At 43.4% G+C, this 15,775-nt stretch overlaps 1 protein-coding gene across 1 annotated transcript in view; it reads right to left on the bottom strand.

Annotated features, from left to right (window-relative positions):
- The window catches only part of Dnah8 (dynein axonemal heavy chain 8), a 225,306-nt gene that overhangs the window by 51,301 nt on the left and 158,230 nt on the right, over positions 1-15,775 (bottom strand). Inside the window, exons 79-84 of the mRNA XM_035452046.1 lie at positions 13,479-13,600; positions 9,939-10,057; positions 7,508-7,710; positions 4,856-4,929; positions 2,567-2,719; positions 1,688-1,843 (exon numbers count right to left, since the gene is read on the bottom strand). Of these exons, the coding sequence (XP_035307937.1) occupies positions 1,688-1,843; positions 2,567-2,719; positions 4,856-4,929; positions 7,508-7,710; positions 9,939-10,057; positions 13,479-13,600 (827 nt within the window). The remainder of the gene's footprint in view (positions 1-1,687; positions 1,844-2,566; positions 2,720-4,855; positions 4,930-7,507; positions 7,711-9,938; positions 10,058-13,478; positions 13,601-15,775) is intronic.

Genomic DNA, 15,775 nt, shown 5'->3' with positions numbered 1-15,775 from the left:
AAAGCATGCAAGCCAATGTGCACTCTCCCAGACTCAGGGGACAGAGAAACACCCACTGCCCTCTCTGGTGGCTACACAGGACAATGAGCCAGGGGAAAGTAGCAGTTCTTAGGGGTGGGGGGAGTGACTGTAGATTCCTCTACTTCCTTCGGGGAAATGAAGGAACTTGTGTTCTCTACGTGGGCACAGCTGAGACTACACCTGACAGGACTTGGCCAAGGGCTCATTTTGTCTTTCTCCCAACCCTTCTCCTCCAGGAAAGACATACACAGGAAGAAGCCCCCTCATGCCCCTGTGAAACCAAGGAATACCCCATGTGAATTAAAGGCATGACATTTTCTAGCAATGAGCCATAATAAAGTAAGAGAGGTAAAAAATAATCTACAAGTTTCTTAGTAGCTATAAAATAATTAAATCACAACAACATAAGCAATTAATAACCAAAATAAGTAATTAGTAATGAGTAATTAGTTATGAAAGCCATCGGCAGGGATTGTGGTTACTCCTCCCCATGTCAACTACTAAGAACTAGGGACTAAGGACTAAATTTTCCATCATAGCCAGGACACCCCAAATCTGCCATGGATGACACAGACTCTCTAAGACACAACTACCTTATTTTTTGTATGTGTGTATGTACATGTGTGTGGTTGTATGTGTGCATGCATGCATATGTGTACATGAAAGCCAGAAGACAACCCTTGAGAGTTGATTATATATATATATATAGCCTGAAACTCACCAAGTAGTCTAAGCTGGCTGGCTGAAGAATGCCAAGGTTGTTTGTCTCTGCCTCCCCAGAACTGAGATTAAAAGTGTGTGCCCAACTCTTTATATATGTAGGTCCAGGGGTTGAACTTGGGTCCTTAAGCTTGCAAGGCAAGCAAGCACTGGTCTGACTGAGCCATCTCCCCAGGACAATTGCCTCATTTTGAAAGTGTTGGCAACCCTATCTTGAAAAGCAGCGGTTGTTACTATCTAAGAGGATGTGGATAAAATTATTGGCCAACCAGGCACTTCCAAGACTAAGTTTTGCTCTTAATAATTAATCTGTTTGTTCATTGTACAAATATGTACTGTGCTCAGTGTTATGTTGGAGTAGGAAGCACCCCACCCCCACCCCACAGGCTCATGTGTTGAAGGCCAAGTGTCCAGTTGGCAGTGCCACTTTTGGAGGTGGTGGAAACTTTGTGGCTGGGTTGCAGGAAGTAGGTCCCTTGAGAGTATAGAATTTGAGGGGTATCTGGTCTGTGGCAGAATTCTGTCTTGATTTCTGTTTCCAGGCCACCATGGGGTGATCAGCTTCTGCCACATGCTCCTGACACTAATGTGTCTTCTTGTCTTGATGCCAACTTACAAAGCCATTTACAACTGTAAACCAAAGTAAACACCTCCTCATAGTAAGGAAAAATGACTAAGGCACTGTGAACGTGACATCACAATGCTGTGACCGCAGGAAAGTTGGGTGACAATGTCAAAGGCAAGGCCTCTGTGTCCAAGAAGCTCACAGTCTCACAGTGGGGGTACAGGTGGAATCTGTGACAAACACATACTAAGCCAGGCGGGGTGAAGTGCCAGGAAAGAAGTGAGGGGTCGGAGGCTGATGCCATCCTCCCAGGAGCTCTCTCCCATGGTGGCTACACCAACTCATTAGCGCCCCCCAGCAGTGAACACCTTTCCATGTTACCTGCACAGTGGAGTGCAGAAACGCCACTGTGTAGAGCATGGGCTTCCACATGGGTAAGTTACTGATGTCCAGGAGGTCTTGGTTGATTCCAGCGAATGTCCTTTTCAGGCCTGCCCGCACGCCTTGAGGTGGTTCATTTGTGAACTTGAGAGAAGTCTGTCGTGAGAAGCAGTTGCATTACTCTTACAAAGTACTGTAAAGAATGCAATTTGAAATCATGGTATGGGGGTTGGAGAGATGGCTTTAGTGGTTAAGAGCACTGGCTGCTCTTGCAGAGGACCCTGGTTCAATTCCCAGCACCCACATGACAGCTCACAACTGTCTATAACTCCAATCCCAAGGGATTTATTGCCCTCTTCTGGTCTCCAAGGGCACTGCATGCCTGTGGTACACATACATAAATACAGTCAAAACAATCATACACATAAGATAAATCAATTAAATAATAAAAGAGAAACCATGTTATGTTAGGTAACAACATGCTTATAGCATAGAGTTTGTAAGCCTGAATTCAGCAGAGTGAAAGCCAATTACATTGATTGGAGAACAAACCCAATAAATTAACATGGCCTGATGACTACAGTCAAGATTAATACACCCTGCTGTGTTCCCTCATTTAAAAATTTTATGACATTTATTTATTTATTTATTCTTTGGGTGGCCCAGCACCTGCCATAATACATATATGGAGGTCAGAGGAGAACTTGTAGGAGTCTGTTCTTTCCTTCCCCCATATGGGTTCTGAAGATCAAACTCGGGTTTGCAGCAATTTTGGTGGCAAGCACTTTTATCAAGGAACCATCTTGGCCTTCCCATCCACCCTTCAGTACTGTCAATCATGAGTCATGCTGTGGACCTGGTTAACTATCGGTAACAAACCTGGAGTAATGTAATTGGAAATCGGTCGTGGGGTTCAGTGGTTATCCATACTCGGAAAGAGTCCTCCATGGTTTCTGTGGTCATTAACGTCTCTAGTAATTCTTCCATGAATTCTAGACCAAGGTGACAGTTTTGCAGTAATACCCAACCACCCTGTATCCAAAAACAGAGAGTCCATATTTATTTCTCATATCTTGTGGACTATTTTACCAAAACAAAATGCACCATTTCAAAAATAAATTTGCTTACAGCATGATTTTTTTGAGACTACATGTACCAATTTAAAAATATATATATGTCAACACTGTCATCTGTTCCTGGTCCAATTTTGTGACTTGGAGTTGAGTGACTAACAAATGACAACACTGCATTCTGGCACCCCTGGCTCCTCAGAGATTAGAAATGAAAACTTGAGTGTGTGCGCCATCTAATGGTAAGGTTGGTGACTTGCACAGGCTTGCCTAAGGTATGTCGGAATCCACTCAGCCTCAAACTAAGGAGACAGCTTCATAGTTATCCATAAACGTGCTCGTCACCTTCTGGAAGTCAGGGGTAATGTATATGGTAGCATTTGCTAGCCAAGTTCTAAATCATATTGTTTGTCATCACTTTTCGAAAGGATTCCTGAAAATGTGGTTTATTAAGTTCCACCTAAATAGTTAAATATAGCACTTATAAAATTAAGTCAGAGACTATCACTCCCCTGTGAAAACAAGACTGTCCACTCCTCTGTTGAGTCAGTGCCTGACTCTATAGTCCAGGCTGGCCTTGAACTCACTGTGTAGCCTAGGCTAGTCTTGAACTCTCAAGTCTCTTTCTTCTGACCTCCAAGTACTGAAACTACAGGTACTAATCACTGTGCCCCCCTAAGTCAACATTTAAATATGTAGATGGAACTAGAGTAGACAAGAAAACTACATCTGCAAACTGTTAAATGCACCAAATGCATGATAAAGTATTTAAAACTCGATTTCAACTGGAAGGAAAGAGATCCGAGTCAGACTGGCTTAAATAGCAAAGAGAATACAGTGGGCTTACAGAGAGTAACCTAGGAGAAGATGGAATTCAGCATCAGGGACCTAGCACTTTCTGGTCCTTTACTCTGCATTCAGTAACATCAGATGTGTTTGAAATCTGGGGTTCCCAAGGTCACATTACAGCCACACTTGTAATTTTTTTGTTTGCTTTTTTTCTTTCTGATGTTATTATCAATACATTGTGAAAAACAGATGTGGAACTAGCAAAAACTATCATCCCAAAGAAGGCTAAAATAAATGCAATATTTAAATTAAAAGTTTTCACAATCACTGAAACTAAAAAAAAAAAAAAAATCACTTTTGCCCAAAGTAGAACAGACAAATCACCCAAAAGGGTGGACGATTTGACTCAAGTAGAAATAATCGCACACCATTGACTTGATATATAAATTAAATATAATTTATTTTTGAATTTAATTAGGTGATAAAGATTAAGGCTTAGGGCACTTGAGAATTAATGACCAGCTTGAAATTTTGATGACCTAAGTAGAGCTTTGGACCATTAACCCTCACTGGTCATTAATTCCCAAGGAAAAGCCATGACAAAGTCGCCACAGACATGATGAGATCAAACACTTAAAAACAAACCAAGATTTTTGTCTTACTTTTATAAATTATGCCCTTTCTTATTACAGCTGAGATGGCTATCTGCAAAGCATTTCTAGAAAGTTAACGGTCTGTGTATTTATTAGGCACAACGCCAACTGCTTCTCAACATTCCACTTCAATAAAAATCATCATCAATGTTTAAGCAGAAAGTTCTCAACTATTTCTTATTTGCCTGAAATGATCCATTAACAAAATATGAAAGCCTGCCTTTAACTGAAAATTGAAATTTAACTGTCCTGATTTGTCCCTTATATTAATAGTGACCACAAAATTCCAAGATGACTGGAGCTGTAACCTTAGGAGTCAGATGATGTGCCTTCCAGATTGTAAATGGATGGATGGATGGATGGATGGATGGATGCATGGATGGAAAGATACAGAAAAACAAAGGTGAATATGGACCATAGAAAACAGAAAGCTTGAAAAGGGCACAGAAAACAGTCCTTTTTATAGAGCTACGAGGAGGAAACTGCCTTGAGATGTAAGGTTCACAGATAATGAAAGGTTTGGCTGTGCATCAACAAGAATGGAAAATGAGCATCAGAGGAAAGATGCTTCCAATCACCACGACCTTCCAAGTTGGACCAGATGGATGGAGGAATTGCAGTTCTTGGTCAAACAGCAGAGATTACTGGTTACATACCTGTAGCATGGACATCTGAACTAGCTTTCGAGCATGCACTTCTTGCCCTTGTCCCATTGAGATAGTTCTACACTCTGTAACACAAGAAGGTCACAATGACAAGGTGAAAATTTTACCACTTTCTCCTTCCCTCCTTTCCCCTAAGGGCCCAGCTTTCCATGGTGCTGACCAGAAAATGTACCGCACAAGGAAATGGAGACACCAAAAATAGGGGGTTGGATGCTAGAGCAAAAGACACAGGTTGGACTTCAGAAGAACGTACATGCGTATGCATGCATTTGAGTATCCATGCATGTGTGTTCACGTGTTCATACATGCACATACATGTGTTTATGTGTGCATATGTGAGCACATGCATGTGTGTGTGTCTAACATGGGGGTCTTTCATTTTGCTCTATTGATTTGTTTACATGCTTTTAGCCAGTTGCACACTGATTCAATTATTGCCATTTGACAAAGCTTTAAAAACTTAGGAGAGTTCATTTCCAATTGCTGCTTTTCCTTTTCATGCTTTTGTGGCTATTCTTGTCCATCTATGCTTCTGATGATGTAATATCTTCCTCAGATCCAATTAGGGGAAAATGATGCTTGAATTTCAATTAGACTTACATTCAGTTTATGGACTAATCTATAAAATATTGACATCTTTACAATATTGAATTCTTATGCTGGGAATCTGTCTTAACTCTATTTATTTGAATTAACTTTGTATGTCACTGAGAAAGTTTTATGTTTTTCTTTAAATGGGCATTTTAAAAATGACCCATTTCATCTTTATTGCTAAGTTAATGGAATTTTTACATTTTATTTTTTATAAGAAAGCACAATTGATTTTTTTAAAAAATATGTTGTGAATAGTCACCTTACTGAACTGTTCTATTAAGTAGGATAATTTTCATTTGATTCATTTGTGGTTTTAAGCTGGGTGATTACATTGTCTGAGAGAAATGGTGGCATTTTCTGTCCCGCCTTTTCAGTAGTTACATCTTTTATTTATGATTCTCACAATACATTAGCTATATCTTCCACAAGGATATTTAACCACCATGGCAGTGGACAGACATCTTTGTCTTGAATCTGACTTTAATGGGTATGTCTCAGTTGCTCACCAGCGAGTCTGTGGCCGATGCTTACAGTGCATTTATCACTTCACAGGGTATTCTGTTCCCAACTTTGCAAAGTCAAAAATGAATGTGGAACTTTTTTTAAAAAAATGCTTTTACTATCTTTAGTGTGTGTGTGCACATGTCCCATCTGTCTATCTGTGTGTTAGTTTGTGTGTCTGTGCATATGCCCAATCCTGGAGGTCGGGGGACAACTTGCTGGAGTTGATTGTCACCTTCTACCTTTATGTGAGTTCTGGAGATTGAACTCAGATCATCAGGCTTGGCAGTAGACACCTTTACCTGCTGAGCCCTCTCACTGACCCTAAAATGCTTTCCTATTCTTTCTGAAGTAAATGAATCAACTCTGCAAGTACAGCTATCGAGACTTTATAAAACAATGCCAACAACACCCAGATTCCCTGAGTATGTGGGAGATTAAACAGTTCCGTTCACAGGACAGTGCAAGCCTGGTACTGTGTCACCATCCTTGAGCCCCCTGACTCCATCATTGCTGCCATGCTTAGGCGCTACAATGCCATGCCCTGAGATAATATTCCTCTATCTCCTACTGGTAATGAAGAAATACATCTAATATCAAGAATGTGGTGCTTCCTTGCAGGGGGTCAGGGCTGGAGAGATGGACAGGATCCACGTCCAGTCCCCAGAACCCACATCAGGCTGTTTACAACTGCCTGTAAGTCCAGCACCATAGAATTCAACACCTTCCTCTGGTCTCTGTGGGTACCCACATTCACACACACACACACACACACACACACACACACACACACACACACACACACGAACACATAATTAAAAATAAAATGACATTGTGAGGAGTGCAGTGCTTTCTCCAGAACCTGTGCAGCTCTGAGCCCATGTCCACAGTTTATTTCTATACGATGTGGTTACAGTTGTCTTGTTCGGTTATGCTCCAGCTGTGTTCTGTTTATCCCCCAACCACTGTGCAACTCATGGCTAAATTGTTATTGAGTAAAAGCATGAACAAATGAGTCCCTGGTCATCACACATTACAACACTGGTTCTAGTTTTTGAGTTTGTGACAAAACACGCTTCAGTGTCATTGTACATAAACATGGTGGCAGCAGATGATTGCCCCTCATGGCTCTTGCTACCTGCTGCGCACCGGTACAGCCATCTGCTAATCAAACAATCTGTGATAGACATAGCTTCATCCCTGTCTGCTCAAAAAGACACCTGGGCCTCAGGTGCAGCTGAATAAAGGGGAGGAGGAAGCTTAATTTTTGAATATAGCTTTGTTTCATAGACTATTTTTCTCCTCTTTCTTTCTTTTTATACAGGGGCTCACTATATAATCCTGGCTGGCCTGAGACTCACTGTGTAGACCAGGGTAGCCTTGAACTCACAGAGCTCTGCCTACCTCTACCTCTGGAATGCAGAGTTAAAAGTTTGTACCACCAAACCTGGCCACAGACACTTTTTTTCTAACAATCACCCTGTAGGGTGATATTTGGAGCAAACACAGGTGTGCTGTTAAATTTCATAGTCAGATGGTCAGTCATACCCAGCTTCAGCTTTTTGGCCAGTGCATCAATCTGGATGGTGGGGTCAGAGCCCATGGACAGGAAACAAATCAGAGGCGTGTGGGTATCGCTTTCTTCCCACGTCTTCTCCAGATTCAGGATAACTGGTTCTGTGTACTTATCCTCGAGAGAGTCTGCGATGTATTTTCTTGCTTGGAAAACAGTGCGGTCTGGGCACCAAGATCTTGAAATGAATTTTAAAAAAATTAGAGGAAGTAAGTTCATCATGCTCCCCCCCCATCTCTCATTCTCAAGGTGCAAAGATCACACATTTAATTAACAAAGGGATAGCAGGCAAATACTCCCATCCACGGGCTGGGTAAGAGGGGTGGTACACTCCACTCTCCCTGGATGAGCACAGATGTAATCGTGTGAGGGTTTGGTGCCAGGCACTGGCAAGGAGCAGGGTAGAGTTCTCTGCCAGCCCTGGTCCTCAATGGAGGCTGACCTGCCATGGACCTGAAGCTCTGTTGTCTTCACAGAGAGTGGAGGTGCCAAAGAGGCCAGAAGGAAGCTATCAGCAAGCATCTGGGTTAGAAGTATTTGTATGTCACACACCCAAACAGGTACACACACACACACACACACACACACACACACACACACACACACACACATCAAATAAATAAATGTCGGACAGTTGATCATTTAGATTTGAGACTCGCTGTCTCTCAAGCAGATTCCCACTTAGCAGTTAATGACACTGCTCATGTGACATGGGTCTAATTTTAAAATGATGGCTAAAAGACAAATGTGCCTATTTCAATGAAAATAAGTGACCCTTTCATACTCTGTTGAGCAGGGGGGTCACCACTTCGGCCACTCTGATCACTGTCATGGGTGACAACAGTTAGCAAACATCATTTCCAATGCCAAGCTCAGGTATGCGACATTAGGAAACATAAAACTTCCCTAAATAACCCACCTCTTCTCTCTCTCTCTCTCTCTCTCTCTCTCTCTCTCTCTCTCTCTCTCTCCCTCTCCCTCTGTGTGTGTGTGTGTGTGTGTGTGTGTGTGTGTTCATGTGTGGAGGTCATGGTGCCTTTTCTAAGGCACTATCTGTACTATCTGCCTTGCTTTAGTTTTGAGGCAGGGTCTTTCCCTGGCTCATCAACTATGGTTGGCTGACTGCCCAGCAAGCCCCGAGCTTCGTCTTGGCGTTGCCTACCCAGCACAAGCATTAAAAGTACATACTTCAACATCTGGCTTTTATTTAAAAAATTATTTTATTGCTGCTGATGTTTGGCAGGTGTGGGTATGTGATGGGAGGCATGTGTGCTGTGTGTGTGCATTGTGTGTGCATCAGGATACATGTGTGAAGGTCAGAGGGGAACTTGTGTAGTCATTCCTCTCCTTCTCCCTTAATGTGGGTCTAGGGCTTGAACTCCGGTCATCAGGCTTGCAAGGCAAGCACTCTTACCCACTGAACCATCCCCCTGGCTCCAACACCCGGCTTTTAAAATGTGGATCCTGAGGCTCAAACTCAGGTCCTCACCTGAACCATCTTCTCAATCCTTGTTAATATTTGGTACTCTCGTTTCCCTATAACTTTACTAACCAGTCATAGAATAAGTCATGAAGACTTTCACACTTTTGAGAGTGTGAGTACATGTAACAACACACACACACACATACACACACACACACACACACACACACACACACACACACACACACACACATTGATTTTTTTCCATTAGAGAAGCCTCTCTGAGCTATGAGATACACCAAGGAAATGTGAAGATTAACAAGGTAACTGTTCTTTCTTAACATCAATTTAAAACCTTTGTTACACATTTCAACACTGCAGCATTTTTTACTTTCCCCCCTCAAATGAAACTGAGTTTTAGCTTCTGAGCCAATTCCTTGTAAAGCTTGTTTTTAAATTTCATTTTGTGTGTATGTATATGTAGGTGTGCTTGTGTGTGTGTGCATGTGTGTGTGTGTGTGTGTGCATGTGTGTGTGTGTGTGTGTGTATTTGTTTGTGCACAGCCACAACAAGAGTGGGAAGATCAGAGGATAACTTGCTGGAGTTGGTTCTCCTTCCACAGTGTGGGTCCAGGGAATCAAACATGGGTGGTCAGGTTTGGCAGCATGCACTTTTACCCACTGAAGCATCTCACCTGCCCAAGTTCTATGATTTTTTTACAGAGGTAAATTCAATAATGAATGATTGACCCAGTATCAAATGGATACAGGAGACATGAAAACATTTTCTTTCCTGTTTTTGCTAAAAACACTATTGCTAATATAGTGTTGAAACAGACCTCTCTCCTGCCATCATTTACCGCAAGCTGCTTCCCCATACAACACACAGACCAGTGGGGACGTGATGATGTTGACTGCCGAAGTCAGACCTGTGATGAGGTCCAGTGAATTATGTTTCCAGGTATTGATGGCCCTGTGCTCACCTGATGAGCAGAAGTTTGCGGCAGGTATCCAGGGAATCATTATATCCATCAGGAATGATCTCCTCCTCCGGGGCGTCTTTATCGAACCAGTTTTTCCACCCCTTCTCATTCCGAGATATCTAAGAGTAAAAAGCCAATAACCAAGCCACAAGACAGCATAAGATAGGGATGTACCAAACTTTCCAAAGGACCCCAGACAGCCACTCTTGCTGGTTCTTAGCTTACAAAGCAAAAAAACCCACCACTGTCTACTATGGCCCGAGTAACACAGATATAGTGTAACTATTGTTTTCAGTTTTGTTAATTGCCTTCCTGGGTTGTTCACTGCAGTTGGAATAATGTATCAGTGACACAGGATGACAACAGATCAAGGTTTCTCAATGGTGACACTTATTGACACTTGGGGATGGACATTTTTATAAAGTGCTGGGCTGTCCTGGGCACAGTAGTGTAACCATATTGGCAGACACTTGTGTTCCTCCCTATGGTTAACATACTTAACCATAGATCCCTAGAAGCTGGAATTTTACCCAGGAGTCTCATGCTAGGAGAAGGAAGGGCTGAGGCCCTGGAAGCCGTCAAAGGAATGTGCCTCATGTGGAATGATTCACAACTTGTTAGGCTACCTTGCAGCAGACACTGGAGCTGACACAATGGTGGAGTCAGTAACGGGCAAAATGACACTGTGAGCTGGCCTCTTGGCTTCTACAGTTTATACCTGAACCCTATAATCATACCTCTAAAGACAGACTGGGAGCAGGGAGTCACTAGGTCTCTTTGTTCCTCTTCCTAGTATGGTTACACTGTCTCATTTTTCTGCTTTTCACTATTGATTTTCCTCTATAATTGGCATATTGGGACAGGCAGTTGAGTCTGTGCTCACTATGGTGACAGTGAGAACATGCTCTCACCCTGATCACTATGGTGACAGTGAGAACATGTTCTAACCCTGATCACTATGGTGACAGTGAGCACAAACTCTTACCCTGATCACTATCCGCCCTCATCACTATGGTGACAGTTGAGAAGATGCTCTCACCCTGATCACTATAGTGACAGTGAGCATGCTTCTGCAGGCAGCATCTCCAGCCTCTACCCACTAGATGCCAGTAGCATCCTTGCCTTCGAGTTGGAATGATCAAAAACATCTCCAGACACTGCCACATACCCTGCTGGGGGTGGCACAAAATTATCCTCCACTGAGAACCTCAGATGTAGACCAATTCCCCTGAATGGTGATCTCTATTTAAAAATAACACAAGAAGCCAAAAATCCAAACTTTTATTTTCCTAGAGAGACTTTAAATCAGAGAGCAGGAGAAGTCTCTCCGAGTGGGTCTCAAGTAGCTGCTCATCGGAACGCATGCAGGGGACCTATGGGGTTCAGAGCATTAAAAGGCACCCCTGCTGCCCAAGTGCCATTGAGTCTAATTATAAACCCTGCACTGCTGAGCCTGGCCCATAATCTCAGCAACTGCCAGGCGGGGTCCTCGGAAGATGGTTTGTCGGCACTTTTGAGAAACCTATGGTGAGCATTAAAAGCAGACGGCAGAAGTTCACATCTCAGATTCTCTCTCTCTCTCTCTCTCTCTCTCTCTCTCTCTCTCTCTCTCTCTCTCTCTCTCTCTCTCTCTCTCTCCTCTCTCTCCTTTCCCCCTTTCCCCCTCTCCCTCCTTCCCCATCCTCCCAACCTATCCACCCTCTCCCTCTACCCTATGTTATATGTGTTATACACATACACATGTTTGGGAATCTGAGCCACTCAGCAGTCACAAGTCCTCATCAGGTGGCTTCTTCCATCACTCTCCATCTTAGATTTTGAGGCAGGGTCCCTCACTGAACCAGGAACTCCCCATTTCATCTGGACTGGCTGGCCCATAAGCCCCAGAGATCCTTCTGTGTTTCCCAAGCCCTGCACCAATTCTCCTGGGTTTTGTTTGTTTATTTGTTTATTTGTTTTGTTTTTTGTTTTGTTTTTTTTTAAACATAGGTCCCAAGGTTCTAATGGCAGGTCCTCATGCTTGCATGGTTAGCACTTTACTGACCAGACCATGCCACCTGCCCAACAGAGAACAGAGTTATTAACCAGCCCAGCCAATTAACTCTACAATTCAATAGCTTCACTTTGTCCTGGAGGGGTGGGGGTGGGGTCTGAAGATTACAGCTCTTCTACCTTATTCTCAGGGGTAAATCAACCAGAGGTCCTAGATATGGCTAGTATCTCTAGTCAGCTTACTCTGAAGACCCTGTAATTTGCCCTCTGGCGCTGCCAGGCCCACCTAGCATCTACCTGGGTTTCTGAAGTCTGGTTTTCTTGCTTATGTGGCAAGCGCTTTAACTCTGGAGCCATTTCTCCAGGTTATTTGATGTTTACACCAATAAGCTTACTTGCTATTTTTTAAAAGTACACTATCCTCTTGATTTGACTCCAACTCAGATTTGCAACAATTACTTCATTACAGGCAGAGGTAAAAAATGCAATAGCATTGATGCAATGGAAGGGTCCCTTTGCCTAATCCTTGTACTTCTGGATGGAACTCAAGCAGGAAAAGAGAAAGCACCCTTGGGGCTGGGTTAAGGGACTAGGCTAGAGGGGATGGGATGGGGGTGTCTGAGCTGGTAAAGTACCTGCCATGCTATATACATGAGGACCCGAGTTAATCCCCAGCACCCATGTAAAAAGCTGGTCCTGGTGGCATGTGTTTGTAATTCCAATCCCAGGGAAGTAGAGACAGCAGATCCCTGGGACTCTATCCCAGACAACCTACCCTACTTGGTAAGGAAGATGGTTGGAGCCAGAAGAACGACACCCAAAGTTAACCTCTGGCTCCTACATGCATGTGCCTACCCATGCATGAAGACGCGTGCGCGCTCGTACACACACACACACACACACACACACACACACACACACACACACGCACGCACGCACACACACACACCCCTGTCCACCAGACAGAAGGAAAGCTTGTCCTGAAGCCCATGAAAAGCTCTCTTTAAAATCTGTCCATCCACATCCCACCTCCCTGGCCCAGGAGGCCACACTCTTGGCTTTAATTCAGTGGTTCACTGAACCTGTGAGTCAAGACCCCTTTGGGGATCGAATCCCTTTCAAAGGGATCACCTAAGACCATTGGAAAGTACAGATATTTATATTATGATTCATAACAGCAGCAAAATTACAGTTATGAAGTAGCACCAAAAATAATTTTATGGTTGAGGGGGTAGCCACAGCAGGAGGAACTGTATTGAAGGGTCACAGAGTTAGGAAGGTTGAGAACCAGTGATTTAATCTTTGTTCGTTGTTGCTTTCAATACAAGGGTCTCAATATGTCAGTCAGGATGGCCTGAACACCTGATTCCCCTGCCTCAGTCTCCAGAGAACTGGGATTACATGCTGGTGCCACCACGCCCATCTCCATCTATACTTGCCATTTTCCGTTCCTCTAGGGGTAGAAAGTGTCACTAGGAGGCCCTGATTAAACAACCTACTGTCTTTTGATCTGCAGGCCCGTGTTTGATTCAGTCCCTCTTCCTTTACCTGGTTCATAATCTCTGCAAACTGGGGGAGCTTACTGAGCTCCACAAGGTTCAGCCACGTCATATCCAAGATCCAGCGAAAGGGTTTGGGGGGACACGCCTTCAGGTCCAGAGCTGCTCCGCCTGGGGAGACATGCAAGACACATCCATCACACCAGATACATCCATCACACCAGCTTGCTATTCACTTTTGGAAATCTTTTTTCCCAATAACAAAAGTGAGATACCAATGAATTCTTGAATGGCTATGGTGGTTCACATTTTTGTTTAGCAACCTGAGACTTGTGAATTTTTGTTTTGTTTTGTTTTTTGTTTTTGTTTTTGTTTTTCAAGACAAGGTTTCTCTGTGCAGCTTTGGAGCCTATCCTGGCACTCGCTCTGGAGACCAGGCTGGCCTCGAACTCATAGAGATCCACCTGCCTCTGCCTCCTGAGTGCTGGGATTAAAGGCGTACACTACCACCGCCCAGCTGACTTGTGTAATTGTTATCAACAGTTAGGATGAGTTTTCTTCGTGTGACATTTATAATTGCCATTTAGTCACCACCACTCCTCCAGAAGTTATATACTCAACAATATTTCCCACCAAGTTAAATAGATGGTTAGATAGACATAGACACAGACACAGACACAGACACAGACACAGACACAGACACAGACACAGACACAGACACAGACACAGACACAGACACACAGACAAGGAGGAATATCATAGTTAGGTTGCATTCTAGTGGCAATATGTTCAAATCCATCCATCCATTCATTCATTCATTCATTCATTCATTCATTCATAATCCAGGCACTGGGCAGAAGGGGAAGCAATGACAGTGTACAGATAAGCAAGACTAAAAAGAATATGCTGAAGTTTTAGCATTGCTGTCGTGGAGCCTTCGGACTGACAAAGAATGTGAGTTATCACAGCAGTCTGTGTTTAAAAACAAATCACCAGCCAAAATGAGCATATGCAAGATGGGCACTCTTAAGCAAAATATGGGATTGTCTTTACAATTTTGAAAGGTCTTGGCTGGATGTCCTTAATGTCATTGCACTGTAACTGAAGCTCCACTATTATTAAGTCAGATGCATGCAAAACAGTGATTCTTGCACCAGCTTGGTGTATGTGCGTGAATGTGGTGCACATATGCACAACTGCTCACAAGAGGCCAAAGGGAGGCATCAGACTCCCTGGAGCTGGAATTACAGGCATTTGTGAGCTACGCAACAAGGGTGCTTGCAACTGAACTCTGGCCCTCTGCAAGAGCAGAAAGTGCTTTTAACTACTGAGCCACCCCTAATCTCACAAACTCTGATCAAACGCTTCCCTTTCACATCAAAACATACAGACCAACAAACACACATAAGGGGGTCCAGGTCTTTGTTTCCCCACTTTGCATCTTCCTGAGAAGCCATGTAAATCAAAGTGCTGCACTTAAAGAGAGAGAGAGAGAAAGGAAGAAATAAAAAGAAAAAAAGACAGAGAGAGAAAGAGAGAGAAAGGAAAGAAAAGAAAAGACTTACATAGACCCCTTTGCTCTACCACAAAAGACTTGGGGGATCTGTGGCTCTGAGAGCTGTGGCACCCTCAAAACATCAAGTAAGCCTCCATTCACTTCCTGCCTCCCTGAAACTGGGTATAAAAGGAAGCCTTGTTCTTAATCATTACTGCAAATGCAAGAGTTGATACTGAGAGAAACAGCGACCTTCAGTCCCATCAGCTGATGCTTCTCTCTACCACAGGGACGGACCCCACCCCCACGCCATTTCCTCTCGATTGTTTCCATGTGTCCATAGCTTTAGAGATGTCAGAAGACAGCTAAACTACCTCAGTGCTTCCAAGCACATGGATTCCTGAACCAAAGGGGATTCCTCCCAAAGCACCCCGGCTGTTTACCATACATGAGCATTTCCTTGGACAATGGGATCTCTCTCCTCTCTCTCTCTCTCTCTCTCTCTCTCTCTCTCTCTCTCTCTGCCTCCCTCCCTCCATCCCTCTCTCTCTCGAATTTTCTCATCTGTCAGATGAAAGTAACAGACTCTACCATGTGGTTGCTGTAAGGTTAATCAAATCTATGCCGCCATTAGTGATTATTTTGACATTTAATTTGTATCCTCCTCCTATTTTGTAAGACTCGGGGCTTATGAGCAGCTTATGAGAACCCCTGGGATTCTATAGCATAATAAAGATAATATCCTTCTAGAATAAACCAACAAGGAAACAGCTATCCATTGATCTATAGCCCAGGTTTGCCCCTGATATCCATTTCATTTTCCAAAGTGCCCTGACATCCTCAGCCAGAGA

The sequence above is a fragment of the Cricetulus griseus genome, assembly GCF_003668045.3.
Source record: "Cricetulus griseus strain 17A/GY chromosome 1 unlocalized genomic scaffold, alternate assembly CriGri-PICRH-1.0 chr1_0, whole genome shotgun sequence".
Classification (NCBI taxonomy): Eukaryota; Metazoa; Chordata; class Mammalia; order Rodentia; family Cricetidae; genus Cricetulus; species Cricetulus griseus.
The sequence above is the reverse complement of the archived record's forward strand: the minus strand, read 5'-3'. Positions and strand labels throughout refer to the sequence as shown.